The 19,580-nt window shown below is 45.2% G+C and overlaps 1 protein-coding gene across 2 annotated transcripts in view; it reads right to left on the reverse strand.

Moving 5' to 3' along the window:
• The window catches only part of USH1C (USH1 protein network component harmonin), a 3,114,702-nt gene that overhangs the window by 2,183,516 nt on the left and 911,606 nt on the right, over positions 1 to 19,580 (reverse strand). For both annotated transcript variants that reach the window (XM_044082874.1, XM_044082873.1), the window contains exon 5: positions 388 to 496. In XM_044082874.1, coding sequence (XP_043938809.1) covers positions 388 to 496 — 109 coding nt within the window. The remainder of the gene's footprint in view (positions 1 to 387; positions 497 to 19,580) is intronic.

Raw genomic sequence — 19,580 nt, forward strand, 5'->3', positions numbered from 1 at the left:
ACTGGATATGAAAAGTGGCTCCTAGCCCATCAGTTGGATCAGACAGAGAGGATGACAAGTATGCTACCATCAAATGCACAGCACAGGAAATGTGACATACATATCACTTTTAAAATGTTATAAAAAAATCATAACATTAGATAAAATAATCAGTAAAAATGTACCCAAGTTTGCAAATGAAAATTTGAAAGCCTTTATTAGACTTTTTAGTTAGAATATTATAACATTATATAATCAATTCTGCTGTCTTTAACCACTAAAATGAATGTTCAATCTAAAGGCAATCTGTGGAATTCTTCATATATGCAAAGAAATCCAGTAATTTTTACATATGCATTTACTGCAGCATGCCTTACGTCCATTAAGCAGCAGTTCTGTAAAACTTACGTTTAACTTTAAGGGAGACCGTCTTCTTTGTGCGGATAAGGTTTATCACTTCTTCATGAATGCATGAAGATATTGAATAACCATTAATTCGAACAATCTCATCCCCAACCTACAGTAATGGATAAAAGAAAGAAATAAGTAAGTGGTTACAGGATATGTGTTAGTGGATAAGCATACGCAAGGGAATGGAACAGGTTATAAGACTGTCACAGGACATTAAAAAAAATCAGCTTTAATACAGTATGACAGTCAGAAGTTACAGTGTTTAGTGCAGCAAAAAAAAAAAAAAAATCAATCAACCATTAGTATGACCGCTCTAATTTCAGCACAGTAAAGTACAATAACTATGCAGTATACTTTCACAGCTATGAAATTTAAAATTGCCTGCCTTTTCCCATATTAAGACTGCCCACAACATCCTGTATACTCCTGCCACTAGCAAGTTATCAATCTACACTCAATAAGCCAATATCTAACACTGATAATTATAATGGTGACTGTATACATTGCTAAACTGTGGAACTCAATCACAGAAGATATCAGATATATCTCATCTTATCTACAATTTAAAATCTCTTTGAAGATGTAGCGCTCAAGTGAATGGTCCTCCATTTGTAACAACCCCATTATCAAGGTCACCTTCTTATTCTAAATGTTATCCCATCTATAACTTACATTGTCACTGAATCATATTTATCAGTACAATAGCACTGCCGTTGTAATAACTCCATTATTAATTTTGCACACCATGCAGTCAAATCAAACACCATTACATTTTCAAAACCTTTACTATTGCAGTCTCTGAGTTATGAGTCCCAAGTGAATCTAACTAATTGGATAAAATATGCATATACCACATCTCAAGCAAAGTTGGCAGTGCCATGATTGCTCCCCAGGTTAGTGAAAGCGGATAACATATACATACTAAATCTAGAGCAATTGATAATAGTTTTTCAATCTTACTCACAAACACTGGCTAATCTACAATGTATGTACTGTACCTGTGTACTATGTATGTATTCTACCTACATTCCAAAGTTCAGCTGTACACCACAAATCTATTACTTACCTTTATTTTTAAAATTAATATTTTTTTGATTGTTCTCTCCACTGTAACAGTTTGTGCCGCATACCACTGTAAAAACATGTCTCTTGTAATTTGTGTGTATGCTGATTATGTCTAAACAACTAAATGTGTCTGTAATTTTTCTTTGTGGAGCTTTTCTCCCCGGGCCTCTGCTGAAAAAGGGCCTTTCCGGCTCAGTCAGACACCCCCGGTTAACAAATGTAAAATAAATAAATAAAATAAAATATACGTTATTAGCTGTTTGTGTGCTATTATTACAGTAAGAATATTATATAAACATAATATATATATATATATATATATATATATATATATATATATATTGACTTTGAAACATCGAATGTTCAGAACATCAACGTTCTGATCATCGAGACCAGAACATCGAAGTTTCAAAATGAACCACACAAACACCAAATAAATCACAAAAACTATGTTATGCAGGGGGGCTTTGCCCCCCTGCACCCCCCACACCCCCCTACTTTAATATTCCAACTCCGAGATCGCACTACAGTGGGGTAAGGGAAATCTCCCATTTACCGCTATATGAGGTAGCGCTAAACGGGAGATTTCTCATACCCTACCTGCAATGCCAACACTCAGATGGCACACACAACATGCAGAGCACCTTACTGCCCTGCATACACACCCACAATTCTACATTGTCACTTACCTGGCACTTCCACTTTAAACCTTCGATGTTTTGAACATCGATGTTCTGGTCTCACTGATCAGAAAGTACAGTTGTGTACCTACTATAAATGTAGATGTTCAAGTGTATTCACTGTTGCAGTCATTACTCTTGGGTTATCCTACTGGCAGGCTACCCGCAGTCGGCCAGAATTCCAAAGTCTAGGTCTGGCATCGGTTGCTGTCGCCTCTTCCCTGATGTCAGTGCGCCAGGGGTATAAAAGATGCCATTTTCTTCAGTTTTTCTTGCCCCAGATGTCAGGTGCCCCCAAATTGGTAGGCTGAAAAAATATGCCAATAAAAATGCATGCACAAAAATAACATTTCCTTCATCTACAAGCAAATACACCAAATAGGTTGTATAAGATAGAGAAGTGCAGATAAATCCCAGCAAAGAAAAAGGGGGATGGTGGGTGGGTAACCTGGACTGCAACAGTGAATACACTCGAACATCTACATTTATGGTAGGTACACGACTGTACTATGTTCATCATGTTTCACTGTTGCAGTCATTACTCTTGGGTTGAATCCCAAAGCTGAGGATGGGTGGCTGGGCTAAATAGGATTAGGAGAGGCTATGAGGCCCTGCAGAACTGCAGTGGCAAAACCTGCTCTGGACATAGAGTAAAGAGGGGTAAGTGGTAGTGCTTTGTGAAGGTGTGCACTGAACTCCAAGTTGCAGCCTCTAAGATATCTTTGGTTGGTACTCCTCTGAGGAAGGCTGCTGAAGTGGCTGCTGCTCTGGTGGAATGAGGCCTAATGCCCTTAGGCACTGATTTGCCATGTTGAAAATAGCAGAAATGGATGCAATTGCCTATCCATTTAGAAATAGTCTGTTTTAAGATAGCCTTTCCTTGTGATCCTGCAGCATATGACACTAAAAGTTGCTCAGTCTTTCTGAAAGCTTTAGTTCTGTCCAAGTAGAAGCGTAACTGCCTGTGTATGTCCAAAGAATGCAGAATTTTCTCACCCTTGTTCTGTGGATTTGGATAAAAGGTAGGCAAGTGAATGGTTTGGTTGAGGGCCACACTGGACACCACCTTAGGCATAAATGTAGGGTTTGTCCTCAGAGAAACCCTGTCTGGGTGAAAAATGATGAAAGGTAACACAGCCATGAGTGCTAGTAACTCCGAGACTCGCCTTGCAGAGGTTATTGCTAGGAGCAGAGCTGTTTTGCAGGATAAGAATTTTACATCTGCTGTTGATGCTGGCTCGAAAGGAGGCAGTGTGAGTTTTTCCAAAACATAATTGAGGTCCCAGGCCGGAATTGGTGCTCTCCTTGGAGGCCTAATGTTTTTTGGCCCCTCTGAGGTACTGCCTTATTAAAGGATGAGAAAAGATAGGTGGTTCCGTATTGTAATGGGCTGAAATGGCAGAGGCATGAATCTTAATTGATGAGAAAGAAAGGCCTTTGTTCAGCATCTCAGTTAGGTATTGTAAAATCAGAGGGATATTACATACAGACGTGTCACTGCCTTGTTCCTGGTTCCAAGCATAGAATCTCTTCCATTTTTCTGCATATGATTTTCTGGTACTGGGCCTCCTGGCCTCCAAGGTAACATCCATAATTAGAAGTTATGTACCTACCATAACGTTCCATGTTAGTTGTCTTCTCTCGCCTTCTTTCTTGCTGGATGGGTTCGGAGCCGATCCTCGGCTCCGACTCGGCACTAGCTTTAGCTCGAGAACTCCTTTTACCAGCTCGAGGCAACCCTATATCCCATGATGCAAGGCGGAACTACCTCAGATCTCGTTTGGTAGCTAACTAACCCTGCTAAAGACTTATCCTAATATAATTAGGAACCATGGTTCCTAAAAGAAGTCCTCATAACAATGCTCCAGAGGAAGCAATCTAATAGGAACTCTCCAAGATCTGTCCAGGCCAGGGGAAGGAGGGAGGGCAAGAAAGAAGGCGAGAAGACAACTAACATGGAACGTTATGGTAGGTACATAACTTCTAAATGTTAAGTTGTCAATCTCGCCTTCATTCTTGCTGGATGGGACCAAGTCCTCAGCACCTGTATCCCGGTGGCTCAATGGAACAGACTCTTGAGAACAGTGGAACCAAAACTGGCCCTATCTCTGGAGGCCAAATCCAACTTGTAATGAGACACAAAGGTATGAGGCGTGGCCCAAGTAGCTGCTGCACAAATAGTGTCAATGGGAAGTCTATCCTGAAAGGCTACAGAAGTGGATAGACTCCTGGTCGAATGTGCTTTTGGCTTAGAAGATAGTTGTTTGCCCCTTAGAGAGTACACATAGGAAATGGTGGAAGTCAACCATCTAGATAAGGTCACTTTAGATACTGGAAGACCCAACCTGTTTCCTGCATAGGAGACAAACAATTGGTCTGATTTTCTAACTTGTTTAGTCCTATGTAAGTAGTACCTGAGCTGATGGTGAACATCCAAAAAATGTAGCTTCTGTTCAGCTCTGTCAGAATAGTTAGGAAAGAAAACTGGTAGATCAATAGATTGGTTAATATTGGCTTGAGATACAACCTTGGGAAGAAAGGAAGGGTTAGTTCTGAGCGAAACCCTATCCTTATGAAACACCAGATAAGGTGAACGAATACAGAGGGCCTGAATCTCAGAAACTCTTCTTGCAGAGGTAACAGCCAGCAAAAATATAGTTTTCCATGTCAACAACTTTAAAGAACACGTAGCAGACGGTTCGAAAAGAGGTAGAATTAGGGATGCCAACATTAAGTTCAGATCCCATTGCGGAGGAGGATGTTTCACAGGCGGTTTTAGGAGAAAAACTCCTCTCAAAAGGCTTTGCATAACTTATGAGACATGATGTTATTGTCCTGCAAGCCAACATGAAATTTGGAAATAGCAGCCATTTGTACTTTGACTGTAGATGATGACGATCCCGAATGAAAACCTCCGCCAGGAAATCCAAAACAGAATGTATAGGAGCGGTGAAAGGATCAATATTTCTGGCGTTTGCCCAAATAGAAAACGCCGCCACTTGCTAGCATAAACAGTTCTAGTGGACGACTTTAAAGAAGACACTAAAATGTCTCTGACTGAGTCAGAAATCATTGGTAGCCTGGCTAGGGAAGGAAGTGGAGCAACCAAGCAGTGAGGTTGAGAGAATGAATGGCTCAGTGCTGCTGACCCGACTGGTGGATCAAAAGATCCGGAACTGGGTCCAGATGCCAGGGCTGCACCAGAAGGTGATGATGTAGAGACGGAAACCAAATTTGTCGAGGCCAATATGGAGCAATGAGGATCAATTTGGCTCTCAAAACGGTGGCTTTCTGAATGACTTGTGGAATCAATGGAAAGGAGGAAAAGCATAAAGAAGTCCCCGAGGCCAATCCTGGGTTAGAGAGTCTCTCAAGGGTTGGCCTGGAAGAGGAAATAGTGTGAAGTAATCTGGGCACTTGCTGTTTTGAGGGAAGCGAAAAGATCGCAACAAGGGTGCCCCACTTCAGAAAAATCTGATCCACTACAGACTGATTGAGAGACCACTCGTGAGGCATCAGAATAGATCTGCTTAGCCTGTCCGCCAATAGGTTGGACCTGCCGGGATGTGCGTTGCTATCAGAAACCGCTGAGAAGAGATCGCCCATTGCCAAAGTCTGAGAGCTTCTCGACATAAGGGATAGGACCTGGTTCCGCCCTGTTTGTTGATGTACCAGACCACGGACATATTGTCCGTCTGTACTGCAATAGTCCCTGTGGGAAGAAAGTCGCCGAGGGCTTGCAACGTTAAAAGCACTGCTCTCATCTCCAGGACATTTATGTGCAGGTGGTATTCTATGGGTTGCCACGTCCCGTGGACCATCCTGCCCTGATAATGCCCCCCCCACCCGATTAGAGAGGCATCCGTGGTGACTGTGGCAACTGGAGGAGGGGAACAAATGGTCGGCCCTGATGAAGAAGAGGGAAGATACCCACCATCGTAGATGAGCCCTGCAAGACTGTGTCACTAAGATCTCGTGTCTCATGGGCAGATCGTGGTACGACCACTGCGTGAACAACATCCACTGCAGGAGACGCATGTGGAAGCGAGCTAGTGGAAGAAGAACAATGGCTGCAGCCATTAGGCCTAGAACCTTCAAGACAAACCTGGCTTTGACCTTGCTGCTTTGTAACAGAAGCTGAACAAATTTCTGGATGTCCAGAATCCTTTGATTTGTTAGTCTGGCTAACATGTTGACGGTATCTAACTCTGCGCCTATAAAGGTGATAGATTGGCAAGGCAGCAGAGAGGATTTTTCGAAATTCACCGAAATTCCTAGACTCTTGCAAAGCTGTAAGGTGTAGTCTCTGGACCGAAGCTGATCCTTGGAGGTGGCGGAGAGGAGCCAGTCGTCCAAATAAGGAAACACTTGGAATCCTCGACGTCTCAGGTGAGCTGTGACCACCGCCATGCATTTGGTGAACACTCTGGGGCTGAAGTGAGGCCAAAGGGCAGTGCTCTGAATTGGTAATGACTGGCTCCCAGCCGAAAGCGGAGAAACCTTCTGGAGCGTCTGTGAATCTTTATATGATAGTACGCATCCTGAAGGTCTATCGAGCACATCCAGTTGTCCTTGCCCAGAAAAGGCAGAATGGATTGCAGCGTGACCATCCGGAATCTTGCCTTTTTGACAGACTTGTTTAGTCTGCTTAGGTCTAGTATTGGTCTCCAATCTCCCGTCCTTTTGGGGACCAAAAAGAATCTTGAGTAGAAGCCGGATCCTACTTGGTCTGCCGGCACTGTTTGGATGGCTCTTTTTCCCAGGAGTTTTGAAACTTCCTGTTTTGCCAAATCCCTTTGACCGGGTGAGATGTCTGGAAGGGATTGTAGAGGTACGGGAAACCTTTCGAAGGGGATTTTGTAACCCTCGGATATAATCGACTGTACCCACTTCTCTTGTGATAGGGATTGCCAGGCTACTGGGTACAGCGAAATTCTTCCCCCGACTGCCTCCAAGGGTGGACAGTCGGGCAACACCTCAGGGATGCTGAAAAGGCTTCTCAGGAAGAGGCTCCCTGTTGCCCTGGTTCTGAGGACCCCCCCTGCCTCTAGGGCGGCGTCTATTATTGTTACCCCCTCTGCCTCTAGGGGTAAACTGACCACGTGTGTCCGTGTAGCTCCTTGGGCTTTACGGAACCACATCTTCCCCCCCTTCTGACCCTTGGGATATGGTCTAGAAGGAGTGGAAAACTGGACTCCAACGGCAGAAAGAGTTTTACCGTCTTGTTCACATCTGGTCAAAGTATCCTTCACCTGAGGTCCGAACAAAGCCGAACCGTCAAAAGGGGTGTTGGTGAAGGACGCCTTAAAGGGGTCCGCAAAATTACACAGCCGCATCCAGGCTTGGCGTCTAAGAGCAACACCTGTGCCTGCGGCCTGCTCGTTCCATCGGCTGCATAAGATATGAGCCGCATGGAGGAGTTAGATATCGAATTCAGGATAGCTAGCTGAGAGGCAATCTTTTCCTGAGCCCCAGCAGCTGAAGGATCCTGGACTACTTCTCCCAGTTCCTTGAGAATATCTCGTTGAAGCCTGGTGAAGTGACAAAGGTAATTCAGCAACGCATTGCAAAGGTCGCTGAAGAAAACATCCGCTTTCCATACCTGTCCATGGTCCTAGAATCCTTATTAGGAGGATGGACAGGTACTGAAGGATCCGCCAGTTCCTTCTTAGTGGCCGCCGCCACCACCATAGCATCCACAGAGACACCTTTGGACAGGAACTGTTTGTCCAAGGGGCCGTGATGAACTTGGATGGTCTCCTGGGGACAGGTTCCACAGAATCTGGAGCGCCACGCCTTCGAGCCACTACCTGCATGAGTGGGTCGAAGGCGGAGACACCCAGGAGGTGGAGGGTCGGGATCCAAAGCCTCCAGGTATACCGACTCATCCTCGGAGGGGTCAATGGAGGCCAATTCCCCTCTGTTTGAGGAGCTCAAGGATGTCTGAAAATGAGACATCCTCAGAGGGGACCGTGGGAACCCTCCGACTCATCTAAGTCGGTATCAGATGTAGTAGACTCAGGGGAGTCTGTGTGTTTCCTCTACGTCCTCTTCCGAGGGGTTCCCCTGCAGGGTCAGGAGAAACCTCGGAAGAGGAGGAAATTCCCAGTGGGGAAACCTGGGGCGATGGATCCCTGGGCCTGAGAGCAAGAGGCTGGCAAGAGGCATCTGCAGGCACTGATGAGGGAGGAGCTAGAGGGATAGACCGTTGACCAGGCTCAGAGGCCAGGACACTCCTCATCACCTCAAAGGCTCCTCTCCCGGGAGACCTGAACACACCCGCTCAAGAAACAGGAATGGTCGGCTCCAAGGAGAGAGAAGGCTCGAGGCGATGTCGGCGCCGAGCTTACCAAAGCCCGAGAGGGAGAGCGGGGTCGACAAGGGTCCGATGCCACTAGCCCCTCGGAGCCGACAGTGGAAACCCGACGACCGGATCCCTCCAAGGAAAGTCTCAAGGAGGAGATCGGAGCCGAGGATGACGGAGCAAGGATGTATCGGCTCCGCATCGAAACAGTCGCTGTCCCAAGAAGCTCCGGCTCCGAACTCTGGTGTGGAGTCGGAGGAGGAATCTCAAGAATTGGGGCTGTAGCCAAGTCTGTTGAGACGGGCTATGGAGCATTTGGGCCAGTGCCTGAGACTTCAACAGTCTGCTTACCACCCTCTCCAAATCGTGGTCAGACAGCCTGGAAGATCTCAAGATCGGCTCCGATGGCTCGCTCCGACAAAAGAGGAGACCCGGAGCCGAGTGAATACTTAGTATCGAAGGGGACCGGGATCTCTTACGGGCCGGAGCCATCGGAGCAAGTCCCTTGAACCCCAGATGGAGCCGAGGATCTCGGCTCCGATGCTGATAAAGTGTCGGCTCCAGCCGAGCCGACAAGGCAACAGTAGTCAGGGTATCGGAGCCGGCCGGCACCGAACCCACTACTCTAGCAGAAGAAGCATCGGCTCCAGCCGAGCCGATATCGTGAGCCGGAGCCACCGGAGGAGGCTTGGACACTGTAGCCTGAGCCTTCGTGGCTTAAGAGGTTTTCCTGCCCCTTGCTTAGGAGGAGAACCTTCAGGTTTTAACAAACCTCGGAGGATCAGTTTGTTCCTCCTTTCCTGCAGGACTCTCTGGCTAAAGGCATGACACAATGCACAGGAGTCCTGCAGGTGCAAAGGCCCCAGGCAATACACACAAGAAGTGTGACCGTCTGTCAGGGACATTTTCTGACAGCACTGGTCACACTTCTTGAAGCCTGAGACCTTGCCTTCCCTAGACATCCTAAAAGGATATACACAAACAGTCCCCACAAACACACAACTTAATCCCTACACAGACACACAGGAAGGGAATAACTTGGGGAACTAGGCCTGACTAAAACTTTAACTGAAAAAACCTTTTTAAAAGTTTAAAAAGGAAGGGAATAGGGTGGGCTGTACTAAATACAGGCTAACCTGACACTGAAGGGAAATTAAAACCCCTAACTAAACTTTTTTCTTATTTAACAAGAAAAACTTACCTCAGCTGGCAAAGGAGACCTCTTTCGCTAAGCGGCAAACGAGATCTGAGGTAGTTCCGCCTTGCATCATGGGATATAGGGTTGCCTCGAGCTGGTAAAAGGAGTTCTCGAGCTAAAGCTAGTGCCGAGTCGGAGCCGAGGATCGGCTCCGAACCCATCCAGCAAGAATGAAGGCGAGATTGACAACTTAACATCAGCTTTTGAAAGAGGAGTGTTCTGAATGGCTACATTATCCACCATGCTGCCAGATTTACGGTCCTGAGTTGGCTGTGCAGGATCTGATTGTTTTTTTGGGTCAGCAAGTGTGAAGTCTGAGGCAATATCCATACTGGACCTTGAGACAAGCTCTTTAGGATTGGATACCAGTGCTGGCGTGGCCAGTCTGGTGCAATCAGTATCATTTTTGGCTTCTCTTGTCTGACCTTTAGGAGTATCCTGGGAAGGAGAGGCAGTGGGGGAAAAGCATACACTGTTAGATTTTTCCAGCTAAAGGATAGGGCGTCCACTTTCCATGCTTACTTGTGATAAATTCTTGTGCAAAATCTCTGGAATTGGCAGTTGTGAGGGGAGGCAAATAGATCTATGTCTGGGCATCCCCATTTCCTTATTATCATGCTGAAGACTTGTGGATCCAGTTTCCATTCGTGGAGATCCATGAGGTTTCTGCTTAGTTAGTCTGCCAGAGTATTTGTTTTTCCTGGCAGGAATTGTGCTTGCAGGTGAACTTGAAAAGCCAATGCTGTGTCCCATAAGGTCATTGCTTGTCTGCAGAGGGGGTAGGAATGTGTACCTCCCTGCTTGTTTATGTACCACATGACCGTAGTGTTGTCTGTCTTTATCAGTAACTGTCCTGGATGAAGCAGGTCCTTGAAAGCTGTCAGGGCATTTTGAACAGCTAGCATCTCTTTTTGATTGATGTGAAGATGCATCTGGTTTGCAGGCCATGTGCCCTGAATACATTTTACTGCCATATGGGCCCCCCAGGCATAATCTGATGCATCCGTTGTCAGTGTCTGGCTGTGGGTAAACTGAATGGCAGACCCTTGTTGTGGTGACAGGCTTCTGCCCACCATCGAAACTCCTGTTGCAGGCAGGGAATGAGTGCAATTACTGTCTCCAGGCTGTGGCATTGCTGAGTCCAAACACTTTTTAGATACCATTGTAGTTTCCGCATATGCAGTCTGGCATATGGAATTAGTAGAATGCAGGATGCCATGAAACCCAAGGCCTGCAGGATTTTCCTTGCAGATAAGTGGGTTTTTGTTGCCAATTTCTTGAAGTAAGTAGTCAGTTGCTTTTGTTTATCTGGCGTGAGATAAGCCATCTGGGCAGTTGTATTTAAGCTTGCACCCAGGAATATTATCTCTTGAGAGGGCACTAGTTTTGATTTATTTTCGTTAACTGTGTACCCTAGGCAAATTAGTAATCTTTTTACAAATGCCAGGTGCTTTAGAAGAATGTCTTTGCTGTCTGCTTGAATAATAAGGCAGTCGTCCAAGTAGGGATATATTTGAATTCTGTTTTGTCTGCAAAACGCTATTACTGGTGCCAGGCATTTTGTGAAGGCTCTGGGCGCAGTAGATAAGCCAAAGGGCAGTGCAGAGAAATGGTAATGCATTGAGCCAGCTATGAATCTGAGGTATCTTCTGCAAGATTGTCTGACTGAGACATGCAGGTATGCCTCTTTTAGGTCCAAAGTTACGAGCCAAGCCTTCTTGCCCAGCATGGGCAGTAGCTGCTGTAGTCGACATTTTGAATTTTGGAACTTCCAGAGACGTATTTAGTATAGACAGGTCCAGTACTGGTCTCCAGGTTTTGTCCTTTCTGGGTACTAGAAAAAGTTTGGAGTAAAATCCTTGCCCCTGCTCTTGTTGTGGTACTTGCTGAATGGCCCTCATGTCCATGAGGGCTGTAATTTGTTTTTGTGTCTCTGCCCATTGATTGTGTGGCAGGTCTGGCATACCTTTTGACCTTGGCAGAGTGTGAAAATGGAATCTGTAGCCTTGGGACACTATGTTCAGGACCCATTTGTCTTGGGTAACCATTTGCCAATTTGATGAAAAAAGTACTAGTTTTCCCCCTAAGGGGGCTTCCAAAAGAAAAATGCTTGGAACTGGTAGAGGAAAGTCATTGGGACTGTTTCCTGTAAGGTTGTGATTTGTCTTCTCCGCTTTTGGAGGTAGGAGCACCCCATTGTTTAGGCCTGTATGAGCCTTGGGGCTGAGATCTGCCTCTGGGATGCCTGTATCTGCTCTTTGTGGTCTATGTGACACTGGAAAGGACCAATTTTTAGACGGCCAGTTCCTGCTAAACCTGGGTGGCTGTACCTGTAAGAAATCCTTGACTGTCTGCATGGATTTTGCTTTATCCTCCATTTTTTTTCAACACCTCTTCTGCTTTAGTACCAAAGTGTCATGCTGTAATGGTGCATCTAATAATTGTGCTTGAACATGATCAGGCAGATTCTGTTCCTTTAACCAAGCATGCCTTCTAATCACAGAACCTGTAACTGCGGCCCTGCAAGAGGCCTTGAGTGAATCATAACCACATTGCAAAGTATGCTTTCCCACTTATTCAGCTGCATGCAATAAATATTGCAATTCCTTGTTCTGTGAACATTCAGTATTTGTCAACAATTTCTGTTTAAGCAGTGACATTAAATATTGCTGACATTTAAGCATATGAAACTGAAAATTTAAAGCCCTTACAGACAGGGTAGCAGAAGTGCAGACTTTTATCCCCCATCTATCTAGAGCCCTAGAATCCCTATCAGAGGGGACAGGGTTTTTTGCAGTGGAAGCTTTAACCCCTTTGGGACCCTGAGATATAGTTTCTGGGTCAACAGCGGGGTTTTTGTATAGGAATTTATGAGAATCCCGGACCCTGTAGTATCTGTCTGGCTTAGCAGGTGCAGGGGGTAAAGAGTCAGGGGACAGGCCGGACTCTGAAAATACATACTTTACAATGTCTAGAAAGTACAGTTTTGTACCTACCATAAATGTAGATGTTCGAGGATCCACATTGCTGCAGTCCTAACTATTGGGTAGTCCGCTGTCCAGTCGGCCCGAATACCAAAGTATATGGCTGACGTCGGTCAGGGCGCATTAGACTGACGTCAGTACGTCAGGGTACTAATGCGCATGACCGACGTCATATCCTCAGTCTTTTCTTGCCCCAGATGTCAGAAGACCCTGAAAAGATAAGGCCAAAACCAAAAACTCCAAACATACCTGCACCAAAAATATGTACAATATATACAAAATTACTAGAACATAACCTCACCTACACAACCACCCCTAAACACAGAGGGGAAGGAGGGAGGGTAAATTGGACTGCAGCAATGTGGATCCTCGAACATCTACATTTATGGTAGGTACAAAACTGTACTATGTTCTTCATTCCACATTGCTGCAGTCCTAACTATTGGGTAGAATCCCAAAGCAGAGGTAAGGGAGGCTGGCAAATCATAAGGAAGCAGGAACCGACAACATGCCTTGCAAAATAGCTGTGGCAAAACCAGCCCTAGACTTAGAGTAGAGAGGAAGGTGATAATGCTTAGAGAACGTATGCACTGAACTCCAAGTAGCTGCCTCCAAAATATCCTTAGTTGCCACCCCCCTTAGAAATGCTGTTGAAGTGGCAGTAGCCCTAGTGGAATGAGGCCTAATCCCAGCTGGAATCTCCTTGCCATGATGGGAATAACAAAATGCAATGCAAAACCCAATCCACCTAGAAATAGTTTGTTTTGACACAGGCTTGCCCTGCGAACTCAAAGCAAAAGAAACAAACAACTGCTGAGACTGCCTAAAATCCTTAGTCCTGCTCAAATAATAACGCAATTGCCTGTGTACATCTAAAGTGTGCAAAATCTTCTCCCCTTTATTTTGGGGATCTGCATAAAAAGTAGGCAAATGAATAGTTTGGTTTAAAGCCACACTAGAAACCACCTTAGGCATAAAGGAAGGATTAGTACGTAAAGATACCCTATCCTTATGAAAAATCAAAAAAGGCTCTACTGCCATAAGGGCCTGCAACTCAGAAACCCTTCTTGCAGAAGTAATGGCCAACAAAAAAGCAGTCTTCCATGACAAGTATTTCAATTCAGCAGTAGCCGCAGGCTCAAAAGGTTGTAGAGTAAGTTTCTCCAACACAAAATTGAGATCCCAAGCAGGAGTAGGAGCTCTCGGGGGTCTTATATTCTTTGCCCTCTAAGAAATTGCTTGAACAAAGGATGCGAAAACAATGGTGGGTCACAATCATAGTGAGCTGAAATTGCTGCAGCATGAATCTTAATGGAAGAGAAAGACAAACCTTTGTCCAATAACTCAGTAAGATATTGAAGAGCCACACTCAAATTAGGCTCAGAAATCTCCAAATTGTTTGCTGCACTCCAAAATAAAAATCTCTTCCATTTTTCTGCGTACACTTTCCTTGTACTAGGCCTTCTGGCTTCCATAATCACATTTAAAACTTGTTGAGGAAGTTGAGACCTGCTGTCTTTCAAAACAGAATATGCCAGGCCGTTAGATGAAGAGAGTGAAGCTTGACATTGAGCAGGTGACCGTCCCTCTGAGACAACAGGTGTGGAATCAAGGGTAAAGGCCATGGAGGCTTCCTTACCAGACTCCTCAGTAGTGGGTACCAGTGCTGCCGAGGCCAATCTGGAGCTATCAAAATCATCCTTGTCTTGTCTTGTCTGACCTTTAGAAGCACCTTTGGAAGAAGAGGCAGAGGTGGAAAAGCATACACATGAAGATTTTTCCAACTGAAAGAAAGAGCATCCACTTTCCAAGCTGTGTGATGAAACCTCTTTGTGCAAAACTTTGGCAGCTGGTGGTTTAGTGGAGAAGCGAACAGATCTATGTCTGGAGTTCCCCATGACACTGTCAATTTTTGAAATACATGAAGATCCAGTTTCCACTCGTGGGGATCCATGATTTGTCTGCTTAACACATCTGCTAAGGAGTTCTGTGCTCCGGCAGAAACCTTGCCTGAAGAGTTAGTTGCAAGCTGAGCGCAGTCTCCCATAAAATCATTGCTTGCCTGCACAATGGGTAAGAATGTGTTCCCCTTGTTTGTTGATGTACCACATGACAGTTGTGTTGTCTGTTAGAATCAACACCTGTCCTGGAAGAAGTAACTCCTTGAAAGCCATTAATGCAAACTGGACTGCTAACATCTCCTTCATGTTGATATGTAGATGCTGTAGTCTGGCAGGCCACTTGTCTTGTATCCACTTTCCATTTAGATGAGCTCCCAAGCAATGTCTGAGGCATCTGTCGTTAGAATCTGACTCGCCTCTGGCCGGGTCACAGAGAGTCCCTTGTTTAGGTGACATTCCTGAGCCCACCACAAAAATTCCTTTTGAATGCAAGGTATTATTTGAATGACAGTGTCCAAATCCTGGCAGTGCTGTGTCCATACATTTTTAAGATACCATTGCAGCTTCCTCATATGCAGTTTGGCATTGGGAAGCACCAGAATACAAGATGCCATGAACCCTAAGGCTTGAAGGACTGTCCTTGCAGTCAGCCCGGACTGAAGAGATAGTTGATGGAAGTAACTGGAAAGATTCTTTTGTTTGTCCGGGGTTAAAAAGGCCATCTGGGCTGCTGTATTCAGTCTCACACCCAGAAAGCACATGTCTTGAGAGGGTACTAGACTGGACTTTATTTCGTTCACAGAATACCCTAGGCATCTTAGCACTGCTATGACATATTCCAAATGCTGTAGAAGGTCTTCCTTTTCTTGAGCCAGAATCAGGCAGTCGTCCAAGTAAGGATAGATTTGAATTCCTTTTAGCCTGAAGTAAGCTATCACTGGAGCCAGAACCTTTGTGAATACTCTGGTGGCAGTAGATAAGCCAAAGGGCAATGCAGAGAACTGATAATGAGAATTTCCAGCTCGAAAACGCAGATACTTCCTGCAACTTAGTCTTATAGGCACATGAAGGTAAGCTTCCTTGAGATCTAAAGTTACCATCCAGTGATCTTTGCCCAACAGAGGTAAAAGCTGTTGTAACGTCAACATTTTGAACTTGGGAATGTCCAGATAAGTGTTGAGGATAGATAAATCCAAAATTGGTCTCCACGTGTTCCCTTTCTTCGGTACTAGGAACAGGCGAGAATAAAATCCTAGGCCCCTGTCTGGCACAGGAACTGGCTGAATGGCCCCTATTTGGAGCAACAGAGAAATTTGCTTGTGAGCCTCTGTTCTTTGTAGAGGAGGAATGTCTGGCATGCCTTTGAAAGGAGGCAAGGTATGGAAATAAAACCTGTAACCGTGGTGAATAATATCCAGAACCCATCTGTCTTGGGTAATTAAATCCCAATTTTCTTTGAAAAGAGACAGCCTTCCTCCCAAAGGTGCTGCCAGGCGAGAATGTACTGGCAGCTGAAAAGGCAGGTCATTGGGTCTGCTTACGAAGGACTGACCCCTGCCCTCACCAGAAGTCTGAGCAGGGGAACTCCCTGTCCTAGGCCTAAAAGAACCTTGAGCTCTGCCCCTACCACGTCTAGACCTACCCCTAGACTGGGAATCATAAGCAGGATAAGTCCATCCCTTAGTAGGCCAATTTCTACTAAACTTCGGAGGCTGCACCTGCAAAAAATCCTTAACAGTTTGCATAGACTTAGCCTTGTCCTCCATTTTCTTTAAAAATGCTTCCACAGGCGAACCAAACAACACATCAGACTGTAAAGGAGCATCCAAAATCCTTGTTTTAACATGCTCAGCTAAATTCTGATCTCTCAACCAGGCGTGCCTACGAAGAACAGAACCAGTGGCAGCCACCCTCGAGGAGGCCTGCACAGCATCAAAACCACACTGCAAGGAATGTTTACCCACCTGTTCAGACACATGAACTAAATCCTGCAACTCTTTACACTCAATACCTTCTGCCAGAGCATCCACCTTAGATTTCAATTGTGAAAGGAGATAATTCTGATATTTTAACATGTGAAACTGACAATTCAACGCCCTCATGGCTAAAGTGGAAGAAGTATACACTTTCTTTCCCCATCTATCCAAAGCCCTTGCCTCTTTATCAGGAGGAACAGGATTTTTAACAACAGAGGCCTTCACACCTTTAGGCCCCTGAGAGACAGTTTCGGGTCTGCCCTAGGACTCTTAAAAGATACTTATGAGCTTCAGGCACCCTATAGTACCTATCCGGTTTAACTGGGGCAGGAGGCAAAGTATCAGGATTCAGGGAAGCCTCTGCAAAAACATCTTCCACCACATTCAGAACAGGAGGTATAGCTAAAGGCCTATGCTGGGGTAAAAACAAGAATTCCCTAAGCCTCTTCCTTGAATCAGAGAAATCTTGACCTTCCCATTTAAAATGCTCCCTCATGGAATGCAGAGTCTCTGAAAATGAAAAATCCTCAGGAGGAGAAGCTGAAGGAGTAGAATCATCCACATCAGAATCAGAATAAGGAGGAAACTCCTGCAAGTCTTCAGCCTAAGACTCAGAAGCCTCCGAACATTGCTCAAAACTCTCAAACTCAGGTTCCACCCTAGGCCTCTTATCAGGAGGGGGCATAGAACCTCTAATCATAGTAATCAAATCCTCTGCCATTTTAAGCATATGTTTCTTAGGCAAAGACCCTGAAGCACTAGGAGAAACCCCCACTGAAGCTAAACTTGGCCTGCCTCTCAAGGAAGCCTTGGAAACAGAAGGGAGGCTCTAACCACCTTAGGAAGAGAGGGAAGAACAGCCACCTGAGAAGCCCCCTCAGCCTGGCCTACTTCCTGAGAGGATACATCCTGTAACAGTAAAGTCTCTCCCTGAGACTCCAAAGAAACTCCTGGCAGAACCTCCGGCTCCACTGAGCCTTCTAAAGAACCGACGTCTGGGACTGTCGGTTCTTCCACTCTAGGCTTTGCTGCTTTGTCCTTGCGCTTTTTGGCCGAAGCGGGCGTCGGAGCATCCGACGGCATTTTATAATTACAACGCTTCCCAAAAACTAACCTGGCACAGTCTAACCTTCTCTTAATAGTGCATTTGTTAAATCTAGCACAAGAGCGGCATCCAACAACGTCGTGCTCAGGCCCTAAACAAGGTATACACAAAGTATGGTAATCCCTATGAGGTATCTGTTTCCCACAAGAAATACAGTTATTCACTTTTTCTGACATCCGGTTAAATACTGAGGCAAGAAAAACAAAATATTCCCCAACGGGGTACTTAGCCAACTTTGATTCGGTCTGAAACTCTGACTTCAGAAACTTTCAGAACGCCAACCTGCACTCGCAAAATTGCTTCTGCATCGGACCATGCGGCAAAAAAGACTGAGGATATGACGTCGGTCATGCGCATTAGTACCCTGACGTACTGACGTCAGTCTAATGCGCCCTGACCGACGTCAGCCATATACTTTGGTATTCGGGCCGACTGGACAGCGGACTACCCAATAGTTAGGACTGCAGCAATGTGGAATGAAGAACATCAGATGGAATAGAAAGGGGTCTGTGCTGAGGAAGTAGCAGAAAGTCTCTGAGCCTTTTCTTAGATTCAGAATAATCTTGGCTCTCCCAGTGGAAATGCTCCCTCATGGTATGCAGGGTTTCCCCAAAAGAATAATCCTCAGGAGGAGAGGCTGAAGGAATGGATTCTTCAGCATCAGAATCCTCATAGGGAAGCATGGAGTAATCCTGCTCAGAAGAAGAATTAGAGGAAATAGAAAACTGATCAGACGAATCATACTCTGTCTCTTGCCTAGGCCTCTTATCAGGAGGGGGATGGGAGCCCCTGATCAAAGTAATTAGATCTTCCGCCATTTTGAGCATCTGTTTTTTAGGCATGGAAGTCTGAGTAGGAGAATGCTGTACTTGGTTCTTTGTCTTTAGAGCTGCTTTAGTTTTTGTCTTTGAAGCTGAAGATGGCTTAATATATAGTTGTGTAGGTCTGAAGACACCCTCAGAAGCCAATGCCTGCTCAGGGGCTCCGGACCCATCTGAGGGAATGATTTCAGAGTGTCCAATACCTTGAGTATCTAGAGGCCCAGTCGGCTCCATGTGGGAGTCGGAAGCCGCCTGTGGCGCTGAGGTAGTGGGTGCCAGGGGCTGCAAAAGTGCCTCACTAAGAACCGGCGAACCGGCAACTGGCCTAGCAGAGGCCTCGTTGTCGGTTTTGGACCTCGGATGCCTAGCCTTTTCCTTGTCCTAGCGTTTTTTTTTGTAAACTCCGGTTGTCAGCTGGTTGGATGGCATTATATAATTAAATCTTCGGCCAAAGTAATGAAATGCAAAATCGAACCGACACTTGATTGTGCGTTGGTTAAATCTAGCACAAAACCGACAGCTAACAACGTTGTGATCAGGGCCTAGGCAAGGAATACAGTAAGAGTGAAAATCCTTATGAGGTATTTGCTTCCCACAAGAAATGCAATTGTTAACTTTTTCTGACATTGGTCTGGAGCAAGAAAAAAGTTTCCTCAACGGGGTATTTAGCTTTAATGAAGACTTCGGTTCTGAAATTCAGATTTGAAAATCTCAGGAGTAGGCCAACCGGCACTTGCGAACTGCTTTTGCTTCGGTCACCACGCGGCAAGAAAGACTGAAGAACATGGCTTCGGCTGCAACTTTTATACCCCTGGCGCACTGACGTCAGGAATAGGCGACAGCAACCGACGCCAGACCTAGACTTTGGAATTGTGGCCCGACTGTGGGTAGCTTGCCAGCAGGATAACCCAAGAGTAATGACGGCAACAGTGAAACACGATGAACATCGTCAAAGTTCTGAACATTCGATGATTTAAAGTGAAACCATATATATATATATATATATATATATATATACATATATATATATATATATATAAATATATATATATATATATATATATATATATATATATATATATATACACACTGGAAAATAATAGTGGATGTTCTACTGATGTGCAAGTTTTAAATGCTGTATATACCATGTTCTACA

Source organism: Protopterus annectens, chromosome 9.part0 (genome assembly GCF_019279795.1).
Source record: "Protopterus annectens isolate FY-2018-M chromosome 9.part0, PAN1.0, whole genome shotgun sequence".
NCBI lineage: Eukaryota > Metazoa > Chordata > Ceratodontiformes > Protopteridae > Protopterus > Protopterus annectens.